The 18,692-nt window shown below is 41.9% G+C and overlaps 1 protein-coding gene across 3 annotated transcripts; it reads right to left on the minus strand.

The window, feature by feature from the left end:
* Positions 1-319: 319 nt before the first annotated feature.
* Positions 320-18,659, minus strand: LOC108087657 (caskin-2). 3 transcript variants are annotated; one of them, XM_017185145.2, is made up of 6 exons: positions 18,040-18,658; positions 8,927-9,938; positions 3,866-4,099; positions 3,263-3,499; positions 2,468-2,947; positions 320-2,352 (listed from the first exon to the last, which is right to left on the minus strand). In XM_017185145.2, exons 2-6 carry the CDS (start codon positions 9,887-9,889, stop codon positions 1,456-1,458), a joined length of 2,811 nt encoding a protein of 936 aa, XP_017040634.1. In that variant the 5' UTR covers positions 9,890-9,938; positions 18,040-18,658; the 3' UTR covers positions 320-1,455. The 3 variants fall into 3 exon arrangements, with proteins under 3 accessions (XP_017040634.1, XP_017040635.1, XP_017040636.1); XM_017185146.2 differs by lacking the exon at positions 18,040-18,658 and adding an exon at positions 16,148-16,257; XM_017185147.2 differs by lacking the exon at positions 3,263-3,499 and having other exon boundaries at positions 18,040-18,659.
* Positions 18,660-18,692: the final 33 nt, after the last annotated feature.

Consider the following 18,692-nt stretch of genomic DNA (forward strand, 5'->3'; position numbering starts at 1 on the left):
TATCTAAACGCCTGCAAGTGAACTAAAGTAAAATCGACGCCCGTTAAAAATCATCCATCATATTAGAAGTGGCTATGGGAATTTTTTGAATCACTTTAGTTTTATTTTATTTTAAAGCTTCGTATTTAATATCCTGTGAACTTGCAAAAAGCTCAATAAGCCTTTGGTGGTTTTCAAGGGATTGTTAAAAGATTGAAACCATACATTTCTAAAAATATCAAAGATCCCTTTTTAAGCGGTGGTTATTTTATAAGTTTTTATGTAGTTTAAGCCCGTCAATGCTAGCAGAAAAGATTTCCGAAATTCAAAACACTTACTATGAAATTTTTACTTTATTTGTTATTGGTTTTCTTCATTTTTGTTTTGCCCTTTATGTGCTTTACATGTTTGTGATTTGATTCGTATTTAATTCTTTTAGGTTTCCTTATATGCGTTTATAAATCGAATACTCAATTTCCTCTAATGATATGCGCACCAAACAAATTTTCAACTGAGCGCAATTAACAGGGAACCAAAAATGCTCTCGAAATCAAAATTTTCACTAAACGATTTTTATTTAAGTAAATTATAAAGAAGAAGGCAATTCATGTGTATACCACGGAGTTCTATACGTTAATCAGCATCAATGCCCGTTTAAACATAATTTATTAAGATGTATTCGCTCTCCTCTCTCTCTCATCGTTTTTGCTTAATATAACGCTAATATAAGATTTATATTTTATATAATGCATCTTTTACTTTGTATGGAATAACACTTAATTATACATTCATTTCATATAGTTTGATTTCAGTTGTAATCATCATAACAAACAGAAAAATGTCTGTGCAGGCTGATTCAAAAAAATTGTAAATAGAAATAATGGAAAAATTATAGGTAAATGCAATTTGAAATTGTCTGAAGGGGATCTCTAAATAGTAGTTCTTGTCTGGTTTTAATTGTGTGTGGTTCGTTTCTTTCCTTTCTCTGCCGTTTAGTATCAAACCACTAAATACTTGTCCATATAAATGTTTTCGTTTAAATATTTATTTATATATAGAATTATATATATTTTATGCTATATAATAACTATGCAATGTATGCATATATGCTGTTGCGCTTCATTTCCCTTTTATCGTTTACTTGGATATTTTCCTTTTTGTATTGTTAACACTCATATTTTGTTTGGGAATGGGACGAGAGAGTTTAGGAAAAGTACAAAAGTATACATGGCTCGTCGAAAGCTTTTCAATTTTAGTTTACTTTTTACTACACAATGTGTATATGTATAATCCAAACGATAAAGAACAGAACTTAAAAACAAAGGCTTCGTCGCACGCGTTGAAATAATAATAAAATACAAAAACAAGTTGAACTTAGCTAAGTCGAAGTACATAAAACATTACAAGATACACCACAAGTTCTACCGGAAAATTCAGCTACACTACGATTTGTTGTTGTTTGTTTGATTGGAGATTTTATTCACTGTCGATGTTGAGGCCCACCCGCTTCTCCTCCTCCAGCATGGCGTCCAGTTCGTCGGTGAGATTGGCCAGCATGTTGCCAATGTCGTTGAGAACGTTCACCGAAACTTTGGGCGGAACGCCGGTGCTATTCAAGGCCACAGCTGGCACAGCCGACTCCGGCGAACTAATGGGCTCAACCGCCGACGACGATCCTCCGGCATTGGACAGCGGGTCCAGTGTGGGTGAGCGCAGGTGCAGGGCACTTCCACCGCTGGCCGTGCTGCCCATGCTTTCGCTGCGCGCCAAGCTGGCATCGTGCAGCGAACTGGAAGATTTCAGCGAGTGGAACGAGTGCGCTATGTTCGCAATGGTGTTCGTGGAGGAGGAGCTGGAGCTCGAGCTGGAGGAGTGCAGGTGGGCGGGATGACCACCACCGCCGCCGGGAGCATTGTTGGCACCCACTCCGCCGCCGCCACCGCCGCCCTGCAGCTCCTGACGATTCAGCAGCCGCTGCTTGATCGTTCCCGTGTTCTCGTTGGCAAACGGAATGGTGTCAATCGAATCGATGCTGGAAGTCGACTTATTGTCGTGGTATTTCTCGCAGTGTATCTCCGCCGTTGTCTGCTGAATGGTGGCATAGTTCGCGTAGATGGGCTGCTGACCGCTCCCCGCTCCCGCCGCCTGTTGCTGCTGCTGCTGCCAGTGCTGTTGTCCCGTGTGGCCATAGAACATGTGCTGCGCCTGCTGCTGCTGCTGCTGCTGTTGGGCCGCCTGCTGATGCGCCTGCGCAACCGATCCCGGCGGCACTCCCTCTCCGCTCAGCGTGCGGGAGTTGCGTATGCTGCAGTGGCGCCTCGGCGGCTCTGGAGCTATCTTCTTGCCGGTCAAAGGGCTGCCGCTTAAGTAATTCTGGGGAAAAAAGGGGAACCATTAGTTGAGGAGATTTGAAAAAGGTATAAGCTACTATTGCCAATTAATTCTATTTTGGCAACTGTAAACTATCTATAATAGAGGATCAACTCACCGCTCCTCCCTCCACTCCACCGGCTGCTCCGTACTCCGCTGCCGCAGCCGCGTTCATGTAGTGGTGGTGCTCCAATGGCGGCATTGTGTTCAGCACCGCTCGCTGCAGGATTCCTCGCTGCTGGCGCGGAAGGGTGCCACCTCCCTCCTGCTCGTAGAGCATCTCCCGCGTGGCATCGTTGGTGGGAGTGATGTCGCCGTCGTCGTAGGATCGCCGCCAACCAATTCCCGGAGGATTGCCACCCAGCAGACGGGCGGCAGCCGCCTGCTGCTGTTGCTGGTGGAGCAGCTGTTGGTGGTGATGCTGTTGCTGCTGCAGCGTGGCAGCTGCGGCCATCGCTGCTGCGGCAGCCGCCGTTGTGGGCGGCCCAAAGTGGCCGTAGTCCGTGGTCGTGTAATGGCTGAAGGTCAAATGGCTGCGCGTGCTGTTGTCGTGGATGTCCTCCAGCGATTCCAGGCTCTTGCCGCGTGGCTGGCGCACCTGTTAAGCAGAAAGAAAGGCTCATTATTAGGGTGATTCAAGTTAATTAGCTAAAATATCTGAGCAGATGAAATCATGCCCTTTAAAATTAAATAACTTGAAGGATTTATAGCAACAGAAGTTAACTTTCTTTTAAGGAAACTATTTTGAACAAGAAAAATATAATATAATGTACATAATACAAAATCAAAATCAAATTAATCAAATTGATTGCTTCTGGAATTTTCTTTTGCTAGGATTTGAGGAGGTGCTTGAAAGTTCAAGGCCAACGCGCTGGCTGTTGAGCTCCTCAACTTTCGAGGACCGAGTGCCCACCTTAATGAGCACCACATCGTTGCCGGAGCAATGGTTGCTGCCCGTGCAGTAGTAGGCGTCTCCGTTGGCGAGGCTGCTGCTGTTGAGGCAGCTGCTCCCCGGCGGGGCAGTGGCATTCAGCACACTGCTGGCGGTGGCGTAGATTTTCGTGTCGTCCCAGGAGACGCGAGTGGTTGGCACATAGGATGGCGTACTGGGTATGGGCACATTGAATTGCCAGGGCTTCCGCTGGTACTCCTGATTTGGGTTGGGGAAATCATACAAAACAAGGAGAAACAGAAACGAAAATCAAATTAGTGGAAAATTAAAAAGAAATCAAGGTAAAACCAGGAATTTAGGATATTAGGTTACAATAAAAAGAAATTTGTATAAGGTAACAAATGATTAAAATATAATTATTTTAACTAGAAAATGGCATTTCCATTTATACTTTATCATGTGACTTTATCTCATTTAAATACAAGGTAAATGTAACTTTATCTCATATAAATACATGGTACTGGCCTTGCAGAACCCCTCTTTCATTTCTTTGGGCCATAGAACAACATTCAAGACCTTGTCTTTCACACGAGTGTGTAGTGTGTATCCTTCACATTTCCTCACCTGCTGTTGGTACGCATTTGCACCGCCTGGATTCCACTTGCCGCTAATGATGTCCTTCACACGCTTGATGGCCAGCAGGATTTTCTTCTGGTGGCCCAGCTTGACAATGCCAATGTCCTCGAGATCCTCCCAAGTCACTTGGGTAACGTCGCGCACCGTCTTGTAGTTCTGCTCCAGCAACGGCTGAATGTACTCCTCCAGACGCAACAGCTGCAGCCACTCCTCAATCGATCCCTGGAAAAGTACGAAGAAGCGGGGGGAGATTCAGATTGAGACGTCATTATCATTAGATTTTATGGTAGCCAGGCCGAACAGCTAGCTGGCTAATCGCATTTGATTCATGTCAGAGAACAGGGAACACACAGAGATCAGCCGAGAATACAAATTGTCCATGAACTAGTTCAGACCCCGCTGATAAAGGGGAATCGGATTGGGTTGAGTTGGGTTGGCCTGGGTTACATATACCATATGTAAGTATGTAAGGCTGTCTCTCGTGATGAGCCTACCCGTCGCTCTAATCAGTTGTAATTGATAAGATATGACATAAATCGCGTCAAAGCACAGGCATAACGAAACGAATAACGAATAAAAGCCAAAACTCGTTGCTGTCGTCATTAAACGGTAGCAGGCTAGCTCGACTTGCAACCAAAAAGTTGCTATATTCCCGTATATATATCTACACACAACGATATACACACGTTGCAGTGGAAAATCGTTAACTTCAGTGCGTGTAAAGCCACTTTTTCATACTTTATGCTTAAATGTACACGATGTGTTAATCAGTTTTTTGGAAGCTCCACGACTGTCTGCTCTTTCGGCACCTAAATTGCTGTTGATTTCAATTTAATTAAACGTCTTGTCTTCGGCGAAATATGATGTGATTGCTGGGAGAGTCTCCCGATTGGAAAACTTTATTGAAAGCGTTTAATTGAACGAATGTATGGGAAAAACAATCAGGGAATATCATGGGATTTTTGAAGAATATATGTTTCCTATATGAAACATATTTAAATTATTTTACTTTTAATGCAAGTAGAATGTTTGTAAAAAGAAATGTCACATTGAAAATTTATGTAGGTCTTTTTCAACCCCCAAATCCATAATCCAATTAACTTACTACGTGAATAGTAAGTTTTCTAAAAATTTCCTTGGCATTTTAGTTATATAAAAATGTATTGATTTTAAAGGTAACTAGTACGTGATTTTTAAAAATGTACTTCTAATATTTTCCAATGTCATATTGATATGTCATAGTTAACACCCATTTCAACATGGAAACCCCTCAAAAATAAAATCCCACTCCCTGTAAAATAAATATGAATATATTTAACTGTGATCTTGAGCTTCGTTGTTCACTTGTTATTTTTAGAGAACTCTCTACTGGGGAATGCCACTCCGAAGAGTATTTTAATGTATGCCTCGCAACTCCAAAGTGAATGTCACACCAAAACAGCAATTCCAATAGACCCGCAACTCTGAAAAGCCCATATGCTAATCGAAATCCTCCATCCGAAGATCTCCAGCAGGCACGACACATATAAATTTGACTAAAACTTTAACAAAATATTTATCTAAATAACAATTTTGTTTTTGGTGCTCCTCAGTGGCTTCACTTGGAGTTCGCTTCTCTGAAATCCATTAGCAGGTAGCATATGGTATGACACTAAACAGCAGCGGCAGCCATCATTAGAGCAGGCGAAAAAAAAACAGGTTTTTCAAAAGCAAATCGGTGACCAAAAGACAAAAATAAAAAAACAAGGGAAAAAAAACAAAGTTGAAGCATATGCGTCAGGTCGAAAACCTAATACCATTTTAGAGTCCGCTAACGGACTCTGTGAAAAGTAGAAAAAAAAATAAGCCAACATCAGCGCCTTATGACCCTCAAGGTCGTTCGTTGATTGCGGGCTCCAAACGGAGATTGTCGAGCGTTTAATAACCTTTTCCTTCCCGCGCTCGCCTTTAAGGTATTTCGCTTTATTTCCTTTTTCGCCGCGATAAAGATGTGTGCGAAAAAAAGAAAGCGCTGCGGCTGCTGTAGAATGTTGGCTAATGAGCCAATGAGCTCTGTTTTTCCCCCGAGTTATGGGTGATGTAAGTATGGCTACACAGGGGAAAAATATCATATACAATCTGATAGTACATATCATAATACATGCGCTATTCCTATACTTAATTGTGATAGCTTATAAAAGGTTTCGAATGAGAGATTTATAGAACTCCCTTTGATTCTAATTCTAATATTCTAATTCTAATAAATAATTTAAAAAATATATCTTTGGTCTTCAGATTGAAGATTTGCTTGCTACATACTTTATATCTTAAGAATCCACTCAATCTTTCTATTAATTTAACCATTTTAAACCCCCAAATCGATTTCAAACTTTGTTTCCTTATTTCTCAAGCCTGGATTATTTCGTTCGGTTAAAAGATATAATCAACAACCGAACAATATGAACAAATTTGCCAGTGTTTAAACACCCGCAACCGCACCTTAAAAGACAAAAGCCGTCGTCGTCTCCGTCGAGATCAACAAATAAGAAATGTCGAATGGGGCGATAAAGAGCGACAACAATGCCGGTAACTCGACCACAGAACTTGGCCAACTTTGCGAAAACAGTCACGGCGCGTTATATAAACAGAAAATAAGAATGCTAACCAACAAAATGCGCAAAATTCTACACAGCTAGTAAAATATTATGGCGCATTTTTCAGCTGAAATACAAAACCGTCTGTGGAGCGAAAACGAAAAAACACAGCGGAGAAAAACAAAAGCTGAGGTCATTTCTGATTTTGAAAAATTGCAGCCAAAGAGCAAAGCGAATCGCTTGAAGTTTGAACAGATTCGAGGCGGTGCGATAATGAAACACTAAAAATGGAGGTTATTAGATGGGGAAAAACTAGCAATTAACCGAATTCGAACGGAATGTGGCACAAGTTTGAGTTTGAGTTTCGAGTCCGTCGAAATGATCGATAATGGCGATAAATGATATTTTCTGTACTCGCTGACTTGGCAGGTGGGTTGCAATACAGCCGAGTGGGCGGGGAATGCAGTTAAACAGCCATATACTTAAAAAAAAATATATATATATGCATGTGCAGGCTGCTGATGGAATGAATCAGTCGACGAAGTTGCAGTTGAAGTTGAAGATTATGGCCAATGGGTGTTAATCGGCTCCGGAATGCTTGGTGTGAATGTGGAACTCATATTTCCCAAAGTGGATGCTATGGCCAAGCCAAACAATTAATGGTAATTTATGGAGGCATTTGGAGCATTTTTCTTAGGCACAACATTGACTTGAATTAGTTTCAAAGCGGAGCTTAAAATTTCGAATATTTATGTTGGTCAAACTGAAAAACTTTGAACCGATTTTCGGTGATACAAACTTCTTTTTTTTTTTTGCCTCTCATCGTCTTGATTTTATTCGGGGTTAGTCATTCGACTTGAAAGCGTTGTTTAGGGCTAAACGTGAAATGCATATTGATAAGAGCTCAGCTGGTTGCATTTTGTAAGTCACGTACTTTTCGTACGAACTGTAGTGCAGTTAAATGGAGAAGGTAAGTTGCTTAAATAATCAAAATGCTTTTTTTGGCGGAAGTTTAAAGTGATCGATTTTAGACCACGAACTTAAAATATATAGCAAAAGTGTGGGAAACAAAATGAGCCACTTATTATTGAGTTTACCGGATATTTAAAACTTGAAAATAATAATGCAAATCTTAAATCCCTCAGCGGAAGTTTAGCAAATTCAATGCGAATTTTATCTGATTGTGAATTTCTTAGACCAAACAGTTTGTTCACCCCTCATATAATCCATTCAAATCAATTATTTCCGAAGCTGAAACTCGACTTTGAATGGAATTTCACTCCATGAGCATTGTTGGCCATCATCTTAGTCATTCAGGTGGAACCTTGATCTGTCAGATCGATTGGCTAATGATCGGCTTCGATCCGGAGAGCAATTATCCGCGATGGAGCAGGTTGCCTGGTTGCCTGGCTGCCTGCTGCTATTCCAAGTTCAACTTAATGTCACCACAGATAAAATAACATAACATATCCGCACGAATGGACTTTTAATTTTTATATGTATATTTATTCACTCCGCTCGGCGTGTTTTTAATGAATTGTTGATGGGAATTAATGTGCGCATATTAAATGAAATTCTTTCATTAACAATAAACTTAACAAAAAAAATTCGCTGACGGCACACTGTTTCAAGTTCTCTTTTTCTCCTTCGCATGTGGGAAACAAGTTTATTTCCCCTGCTGCTGCTGTTGCTCTTTCTCTTTCACTCTTTCACTGTTTTTTTCTTTTTGATTTTTGCAAATGCTTATTTAATGAAATAGAAAAGATAAGCCGGTAACTAAACAAGCAAACAGTGGAAACAGCGACAAGCGAGAGAGAAAAGGGTGTTGCCGGTCGCAATTAATGCCAATATGGCAATTTGCCAAGCTAGTCGATGTGTGAGTGTGTGCATATGTGTGTGTGCCTCTATCTGTGTTAACAATGACTAAGTAAGCTGCTCTACGTGATTGCAGGCCAACATTCACAGTAGTTGATCAGGGTAATAGCAGCTATATCTCTGCGTTTTTAATCTTTATTGTATTCAAACTTGATCGTAATAAGCCATTTCCTTTTATATCGATTCATTAACTACTTTTTTGTTCATCATTATCCGATTTTAGAGCTTGGGAAAAAAGTAATTATCATTTTAAATACCAGTTTGCTAAATTTCATTCAAGCCATTAAATATAGTTACTATAGTTTGATTTATAACCCATCTACTATTTATAGTCCATATGAGTTATAGATTTTTCATTTTAAATCTTGGGTTATTTTCCTTTTAAAAGTCTCTACTGTACTTTACTTTAGTGCATCACGAGTTGAACTGGTTTTCAACTGATTAGATAGTCAAATATTTGCGGGCGTGCTAACAAATAGAGATATTTTCTCCGGAACTCTAGTCTTTATTGCAGAAAAATAAAGTTCGTTCCCAGTTTCAGTTAATTTTCTAATTTCCCTTTAATAATAATTTATGATTATTTAAATAAACCATTACTTACCGGCACAAAATGCGGCAAGTTGTCGAGCACCTGAAGCTTGTCGATCCGCAGCTTGATGCGCTCCCGATGATGCGGATTCTTGATGCCAATGGCGGTGAGATCCTCCGGCGTCATCCTCGCAATGGTGGGCAGATCGTAGCCCGCGGCGATGAACAGCTGGGCGTACTCCTCGTGCTTCATCTCCAGCAGCCAGTCGATGATCAGCTCATCATTTCGCTGCCGATCCACACTTCCAATGGAGCAGGAGCTGACGGAACTGCAGCGCGGCGAGGAAAGCGGCGCGCGAATGGAGGCGCCCGAGGAGGAAACTCCAGTCAGGTAGGAGGATGCCCGTCCCGAGTCCAAGCTGGCGGTGCTGTGACGCGACCCGGAGCCAGCGGAACCCGAGGATGAACCCGGCGAGTCCCTGCCAGGTGACTGGGTAAGATCGATGCCCTGATCCTCCTGCAAGGCCAGCTGCTGGTGGTAGTAGACAGCCGCCTTGTGGGTCAGCGGTTCGCGCAGCGTGGCACAAAAAACGGGCGGTGGCGGCACCATCGTAACTCCGGGTTTTCCCGCTCCCGGTGGCGCTGCTCCCACCGCTGCTCCACCCACTCCTCCTGCACCTGCAGGCGGGGCCACCGCCGAACTGCCACCACCCACCTCATCCTTGAGCCGCAGGGCCACACTCGTCTCCCGGGGCAGGTTGAAGCCACCCTCCTCCAGCGAGGGCGACGAAACGATGCTGCTGCCACTCATGCTGATCCCATCGTCCGCCTGCTGATTCTGGTGATGACGCAGCGGTCCGCTCAGCCGGTAGAGCGGTATCAGCGGCTGGTGGTGCGGGTGATGGTGGTGCTGCTGCTGTTGCGGTTGGAACTGCTGATAATGATGCAAGTCCTGAGGGGAGTCGCCTGGTATCGTCGGCGGTTGCACCTTCTTAGCCTGTGCGGTGGATGCATGCGGCTTCAGCGAACGATGCATGATTATTATGGCCCTCTACTGGCCGCCGGGGCCGTATCTTCACCAACTCCTGTTCGAAAAAAAAGCACAAAAAGAAAAGAAAACACAGAGAGATGTTAGAAATCAGTTGTGCAGTTGGCAAGGCAAATGTGTCCGCCAGATGTGTGTGCCAGAAAACAAGAAATCTGCATAATTGGTCATAGACAGTTTTGATGTTCTGGCTCTAAAAATAGGGCTCACAACTTTGTTTACTTCGCGTTGCGGCGGCGAGTCAATAAACTGCACCACGGGTTCTCCAATTCGCCTCCAGCCTCATCTTTTTGGGGCCCCAGTCCCATTTTCCTCCCTTTGCCCATTTATCTACTTCACTGCATCGTGTTACACATTTCATTCACAAAAAAAATTCTGTCAAAGGGAGAAGTGGCGACAGGGAAATTACCCTTTCATCGAAATTTAAGATATTGATCGATTGGGATGAAATTTCTGAGTCGAATTAAAATTATACTTAAAGAAATCATTAATAAACTCCCTATAGAATTTTTATGGATTTTTGAATTCTTATTGAAAAACGGTTGATTGAAAGTAGATTGATATGAAATCTAAAGAAATGGTTGGTATGGGTTATAACATCTTAAAACTTCTTCAACTCAAATCTCTTAACATTTTTGAGTAGAAAAGTAGTTAGCTTATTAAGCAGAAACTTTGTATGGTTGATATGAAAGCCTTATCCTTAAAATTCGACTCAAGAATAATATATGTACCAATAGAATTCGAATTAAAACTGATTTTCATTATATTTCACCCAAATCCCCAAGCTGGCTGCCTGATACGCCCTTGATGCCCCCAAAACAAACACCCATAGACGCGTTCTAAGCAGCTGACAGACAGAGATGGCAAGAGAACGGGAACAGAAGAGCGCTAGAGCGAGACGGGGCGAAAGAGACCCTGTGAAAGGGCGAGGGCTTTGGATATGACTTTGGTTGCGGCTGCGGCACGAGCTGTGTCAAAGTTCGTTGACTGCATTTTGTGGCTCAGCGGCGGGGTGGAAGAGGAAGAGAAGTGGGGCAGCTGGTGGTGCTGCTTTTGCTGTCTAGTCGCCCAGCGTCATAATACACTCGAAAAATGCACGGGCAGACCTCGGACGAGCGAAATCTGGCGAAAAGTCACGAACGAGGCCCTCAACATGTCATTAGCAGCAGGGCGGCGCAATAATAAAGCCACCCGATTTACGGGGAAACAATAAAAAACAGCCCAAGCTGCAGCAGCAGCAATTTCCTGGCAATCCCGCTTACAAAGTAAGTGTCCCGGGTGCAATACAAAAATAAAAAAAAAAAATCGAAAAAAAGAAAAGCAATTTAGATTTTAAAAGGCTGCAATTGCCGCTTGCGCCTGACTATCGATAAACTCGGAGGCCACCTGTTCGATTGGAAAACTCGCTGCCCGGCCGGCGAGTGAAAAACCATAGCGCCAGGTGTCATAATCCGAGTGGCCCCACCAAACCAACCATCCAACCAACCAGCAACCGCCCCAAAAAGTGTGTGGGTTGTGGAAAATGCAGGAAAAACGTAACAAAAACTAAAAAAACGCATAACGGTGGCAGTAGTAAATCTCATTTACAAGCTGCCTTTTTAATGAATTTTTATGTATGCGACGTGCCGGAAAAAAAGGAAAAACTGCAACCGTTGCGAAAACCCCCGAAGAGAAAGAGAGAATTCTCTCTCCAACAGAGATAGAGAGAGAGAGCGCGAGATAAAGAGAGAGAGAGAATGGAGAGCTGGAGTTTTCGCGTAGTAGGGTAGTATATCAAACTGCAGCGGCAAATGTGGGTTGCGGTTTCTCTGTATTGTGTTGTGTTTGCCGCCCACACGAGCTGCACCCACCCACTGCACCACCGACCCCCCTTGCATTGCTACCCTTCGCCGGCGAATGCCCAAATACCACCCACCCACCAACCACCAGATGTTGTTGAACCGTTCCGTTTCATGCGGCCGGCATTGCAGTTTTTTCCTTTTTAAATTTTTGTGTCTTTTTTACCCCGTTTTTGTTATCCCATTTTTATGAGCCACCATTGTTGTTAGGAGCTGTAAGTTTAATTGCAAACATGAAACAGGCACACAGCCCGCACTCCGAATTAAAGGGGAAAGGTTGCGGGGCAGCAATATGTATATACCGAAAAAAATAAAACGTAATTTGGTTAACATATCAAAGAAAAGAATATTAATATTATAATTATAATAGTAAGTCATAACAAGCTAAATTTATCTAAATGTTGTTTGAAAGAAAAACTACAGATCTTCAATCAATTTACTTGTCATTTAAGATTTTTTTCAGTGCATTAACTGTATCGTGGGTGGTGAGTAATCGTAATGAGCATAACACTTGCCCTGTCTTTCATGCCCGGCGAATGCCAGCTTTGGCTCAAAAGTGTGGATATAAAATCGAAATCAATTTTGAATCTATTGTATCAGGGGTTGTCCCCTGGCGAGTGTTCACTGTGTGTGCAGCATAAAAACTGATTGGAAATGCAATTGGAGGCTTGGGACCTTTTGGGTGTTGGCAAATACATAAATACAAAGGGGAAGTAGTCGACGAAAGGGGGGTGGTGGGTTGCTGGGCCAACAGGCTGAAAGATTTATTGATTGTCACACACTCACACACACATACACAACACACACACGTATTGATAGATGTACAATGAAGCGGAGTTGCGGTTTTGAAGTTGGCAGCAAAAACGCTGAGCAACTAAAAATAATTATGTTTACAACAGTGTTGCTGTGCTGCTCTCAACACATTGAAGCTCACAGATACGAAAAGAGCGGGCGGAAGGGAATCTCAGATAAATCAGATACGAACTGACCGCAAACTGTATACTCTTTGTCGGGGAAACACCGTAACTGAAAACTATAGAAACTATGGGACAAAATGAAGTTATAAAAAGTATTAACAAAAATAGAACCTGTGTGTTATACTAAAAAATGTATAACTATTTTGCTGTAATTAAAATAGTCTTGTTGAGAAGTAAAACCAATAAAAACTTAAGATCAATTCGAGAAGTAATTAAAACTACTCAAAGATATATTTCTTCTAAAGCTGGTTCTTAAAAGTTACTATTCTCTAACCCTCGAACCATCCCAAATCGAGTGGAGAAGAGCGTATTTAATCTTCGCTAGATTCGCTCCATTTAGTGGCTCGTTTTCTTCTCTTTCATATCGTTTTTGTCGCTGTCGAGAGCCGTTAAAGTTTACTGGCATGAGTAATCAGCCAAATGGAGCGCAATAAAATGGCAAACGGTAACACGGCCAATCTATCACCAGAACGGCCAGCTCAGTTGGCGGCACACCACCCACACACCACCCATACCACCCACTGAATAAACCCACCCCCGCAGAGGACCCACCAGCTGGCATTTAGTACGGTATACATGTATGTGAGTTTTGTGGAGACCCACTGGAGGTTGGCATCAAATGAGGCGCATCTCAATCTCATGTTTATTAACGCTGCCAGCGAGTGTGAGCTGGTGTCATTAAGCCAGATAGATAAAGGAAGGTCCCCCTATCGGAAAAACACACCCCCACACCGCCCGGACTTCAGTCGGCCAACACTTCATTATTGACAACAAAAGGTTGGCCGACTCTGCTTCTTATTTATCAGCTGCGGGTGCTTTGCATATGACAAGTTTTTTTCTCACTCTTTCACTCGCTTTTTCCCTTTTTTTTTTTTTTTTTTTTGTCGACTGCCCCCTATTCTTCTTTATTTCGCCCGAAATGCAATGGACAAAGTTCGGTCGTACTTTATTCGTGTTTACCACTCCCCAGTCTCAAGTGAAAAAGGTTTTGTACTTAGTAGAATATTTTGTCAAGCCAAACAACAAAAAACCCAAAAGAAAGCTACAAGTACAGGGAGAAAAATAGTCTTGAAACATCTTCCAGTTCGAAAAGGTATTAGGATCAAATACGTACCAACTGATAAAAAAATTATGAAATGATGTTGTATGATATGATGTCATACTTAATATAATATTTATTAAAAATATATTTATCTTATTTATTTCAAATTTTAAACCATATGCATTTATACAATTTAAACCCCTCGAAAATGTGATGACTTAAAACAACCATTATACCTTATTCGATTATGATTGCTTTGATGGAAATTTGCGGTTTTTTAATTTATTTTTCCGCTGTGCAGCAGCAACCACAATAAACGTGGAGCGAAAACAGGCAAACCAACAAGCGCACAAAAGATGGTGTCGATGATGCTGCTTTCTGGCTGCCTGCTCCGTGATTCCCTGCCGCCTGAAAGCTTCACCATCTCTTTGCCACAAAGCCTGTCGATAGCTCAGCTCGAGATGTTGATCTTGCAAAGCGCAGAGACAAGCAGCAACCACAACTCCAAACTCCGAACTTCCCAACAACAATAAATGGCCAGAGGCGGCCAAAACTTGTTTTGCCTGTAAAGGGAGTTGTCGCTGTTGTTGTTGTTGATGCTGTTGTTGTTGTTGATGCTGTTGTTGTTGTTGATGCTGTTGTTGTTGTTGATGCTGTTGTTGTTGTTGCTGCTGCTCGTGCATTGTCTCTGCGTTTTGTTTCAGGTTTCAGGCAAACGCCAAGAACAGGCAAAAACAGCGCCATAACAGCTATATGAAGCGAACTGCAATAAGGAGCATTGAGGGAGCTGTACTGCTACCCTGGAAAAAGGAATGATTCAGCTTTCTTTGAAAACCCAAAGTCAAAAGGAATGAATCGAAGAAACACATTGTGTATAGAATTTCTTGAATCAACACATAATTGATTTCCCGGAACTACCAAAGGATACTATAATTAAGATCCTGCAAGGAAAGGAATTGAATATTCCCAGCAATTGCTTTGTTCAATTATAGCCAATTTGAGTTCAAAGCCTTTGCAATGCATACTTTTTTAATTTGCTTGATTGGTCCCATCAAATGGTATTTACAATATATCCTTTGCAATTATCAGCCATTTGCAAAGTTCATCTTCTTCGAAAACGGCCCATGAATAATTGATGGTTGATAATGGCGGCCCCCCAACCCATACCAAAATCAATAACGCACATGTTCAATGGCAATGGCCAAATTAGGCGAACATATTCCATTAGAGGAGGGATCCCACCCCGTTCCATTAATCACGCTCCGAATTCCACGCATAACCCATAACCCCCGATCCGATATACCTCGTAGTACCCATTTGTGGCCGATGGATGTTTTGGAGGAGCGGTTGGGAATAAAGCTCGTAGGAGGAAAACGCTGCACTGAAGATGTGTCAAAAGTGTGGGCGGGCGGGTGTACAAGTGGACACACCGACCGACGGACGGATAACTTACGTGCAGTTTAACGGTTAATGCAAACGAAGACGACATTGCGTTGCGCATATGGCATATAGTATACTGTACGAGTAGTATACAGTACAGGAGAAATAAAGACAGAAAACCGAGACGGACCAAATACGGCGGACAGGCACGTAGAGAAATATACTCGAAGTCGTACCAAAAGCGGCCATCAATTCCTTCTTTTTGTATTTTTTCTGTCTTGGTTTTTTTTTTTTCTTTTTTGGTCAAGAAGAAAGGGGCAAACAAGTTGTAAGGCGAGCAATGAGTGCAGACAAAAGCAGTTACAAGACATGAAGAAGAAAGGCAAGAGGAGGGCCAAGGGGGCGGGGGGAGACAAGTAGGAGGTACACAGAAAAAATGTGGATACATTTCATGTCTGATTAGATATTTATAATGTCAGCAGACATGATCTGAGGAACTACTACTCAGGAAAAGTTTAAATCTTCTCGAGTAAGCTTTAACTACTCCACTTTAAATAAAAAATAAGCAAGAAGGTAGTACTGTATTAGTAGGCAAATCATTTATATCTTCTTATTAAATTTAAGTCAAGTCAACTTTTTCGGTAGTAAATCAAGTAGTTTTTGGGTACTATAACCAAATATTTATTAGGGGTATCAAGGTATTATAAAACCTATTCACCTCATACAAATTTCTTGACCTTTTCCCTCATTAACTTGTCTAAGATTCTCATTTTTTCGGTGTAGCCATGAATAATGGAGGGCAGTGCTCAGCGTTTTACAGCTACATTGAACTTTTTGAGACGTTTTTTGAGCCACTTGCCTCTGCCCCGCCCACCGCCTACCAATTTTTTCGGCGAAAAATCGTATGCGGCTTACTACTACGCACACACACACCACGAAGCGTAGTCACACACACAGTCACACACATGCGTAGGATTTTGCAGAACAACTGTGCAAAAAATATGTAAATTACCATGGTAAAACGATGAATTTCTTTCGGATTTCTACGAAAATCTTATGATGACACTGGAAATGCACATAAACTGGGGATTTCACTCAAATAGCAATTGATTTTTCATACGAAAAATGCTGTGCAAAAATTTCTTTTTACGTTAACACCAACACACACACACGCACGCGAGCGTATACCGAGCAGAAAAGTAGCTGTATGTTGAGAATTGGAGAATCGGAGACTCGAGCGAGAGGAGCCCGAAAAAAGAGAAGCGCCGACGACCGCAAGCAAAAGCGTATTGAAACGCGGCTCCAGCATTCGAGCGTTAAAGCCAGGTCCGTAAAATCCAATTGGAGTCCGGAGTCCTCGAAGTTGCAGGAGAGCGACAAAGAGAGCACAGAGAGGGAGCCCCAAAGAGAGCGAGTGCGCAACTTGTTTTTTCCCCTCTCTGAAGGAGAGAAATCCATTTTTCTCAGCGGCCAATTTGTTGCAATTGAAACAATAACAATTCCACTGGGCAATTTGTTTCGGGCCTGGCAAATTAGTTAGTTAATAAATGAATGAAAGAGGGCTGGGGGAAAGAAGAAGGGGAAAGAGAAATGGGAAAACAAAGCGTAGCTTCAATAAGCAGGCACAGGCTTTATTCCCTAAAGTGGTTGCCATTGGCAACGATGGAAATGCACTCGGCACAGTGGAGCCTTAACAATAAGTATCTTTAGTCGAGAAACATTACGGTTTCAACGACCTATGAGATACATAAGCTAACGTTGGTGAAGTCTTTTTCAGTTACCTTCAAGAAGATACTGTGTGCAGTTTAAAATAAACCAAAGCTTTTCCACATTTCTAGAAGTACTTAGTGTGTAGAAGCCATTTTCAGATTATTTTACTTGGATTACTTAAATTTCAAAGAGGAGTGGGTATAACAATTGATAATCTCCTTATCTGACCCACTGTGCGCTGAATGCCACAGAAAAGACAAACAAACCGAGGCACACAAGCACACACCAAGGCAGCACAACCACTTTTCATGCCGCACAAGCCAATAAGAGAAATATAGAGAGGGGAGCCACTTGGGGAGTACGACAGCGACAGAGAGAGGCTCCATCGAGTTGCGGCAACTTTATTTGAGAAACGCGCAGCTGCTGTTTTTCTCTCTTTCTCTCTCGCGTTGTAATCTCTTGGTGGAGCTATTACCACCAACCCCTCCACCCACCGTTATTCTAACACTTCATTGGAGACAACGACATCAAGTCATTTGATTCCCACACAAATCTCTGCATATTGAGCGCGGTCTCTCTCTTTCTCTCTCTCACTCCTTACATTATGGCAAGTGAGTTATGGTTTTTGTGGGTATGTGTATGTGTGTGTTGACGCTGCGCTTTCTATTGATTTATATGAGTTTTATGGCGCAATCTGAGCCATAACAACCAAAGGAAAAAACTGCTCCAGGCATTGGATTTTAAATTAAAAAAGGGGATTATTAAGCAAAAAGAGTAAAAATAATAACAAGCACAATAAAATAAAATTCTTTATTATTATTGCTCCCCCACCTTTCACGACTAGAGTTGTCACGTGTCGTTGGATATGCCAGACACGTGTTGGTTTATTAATTACATAAGCCTAAACAGCTGCAGCTGCAGTTTTTGTATGCCCCTTTCCATTTCCTTTTGTTTCCTTTTTTTGAATCCCAATTTCCTGCAGATGCTAAAGATGCCGCATTTAATAAAAGGCGCAGCGAAACAGCTGGCAACCCTCAAAAGTGACAGATGGCGACGCCGACGTCGACGCAGGCAGCACAGGACGAAGGCGGCATCAAAATAAAAACACAAAACGAGTTGCCGCTCAGGCAGAATGCCATTTGCAAAACTAATTTAAATGTGGAGACAATAAAAAAAACTAATGTTATTACTTACCTTACTAATTAAAACTACTATTTTCCAGACTTTTACTAAGGTTTCCACTTCCCCACCTTTCTTCTACCAAATCACATAAATCACTAGCGTAACGAAAGCTGGCACACAAAATGTAAACAATGTAAAATGCTCGTAATTGTTGCTTTTGTAGCTTAATGAATTTCACGTTTTTTATGGCCTTTTCCACAAAAACAGGAGACAAACAAACGACATAAAACGCACACACACATCAGCACTTTCTGTTTGTTGTTGTCTTTATTTTATGTCTGCGACGCGCGAGTAAAACATAAAAACCAGATTAATTTCGGGCAGACGAAAATGTTGACGTTTTTTTCCGTTGGTTTCTTTTAAGCTGAATTTCTTGCTTAGTTGTTGCTGGTGCGACTGCTCATTATTGTTTGCTGAGCCGCCATTTTCTTTCGTGGTAATTTTCAGGTTTTTTTTTCTAAACTGTTTTGATATTCTTAGCACCTTTTATTTTTAACTATTAATAGACACTTTTGTTGGTTATTATATTTGTGATAATTTATTATATCGCTTTTTAAAACTAACGACGGTTGGACGAGTTTCCGCGACAAGCGTCCGAACGGCGGTAAAACAAAAACAAAACTTAGTGTGGCCTCAGGGAAGTCTTTTGAAAACACTGAAAAAAT

This window comes from Drosophila ficusphila, unplaced genomic scaffold, assembly GCF_018152265.1.
Source record: "Drosophila ficusphila isolate 14025-0441.05 unplaced genomic scaffold, ASM1815226v1 contig_414, whole genome shotgun sequence".
NCBI lineage: Eukaryota > Metazoa > Arthropoda > Insecta > Diptera > Drosophilidae > Drosophila > Drosophila ficusphila.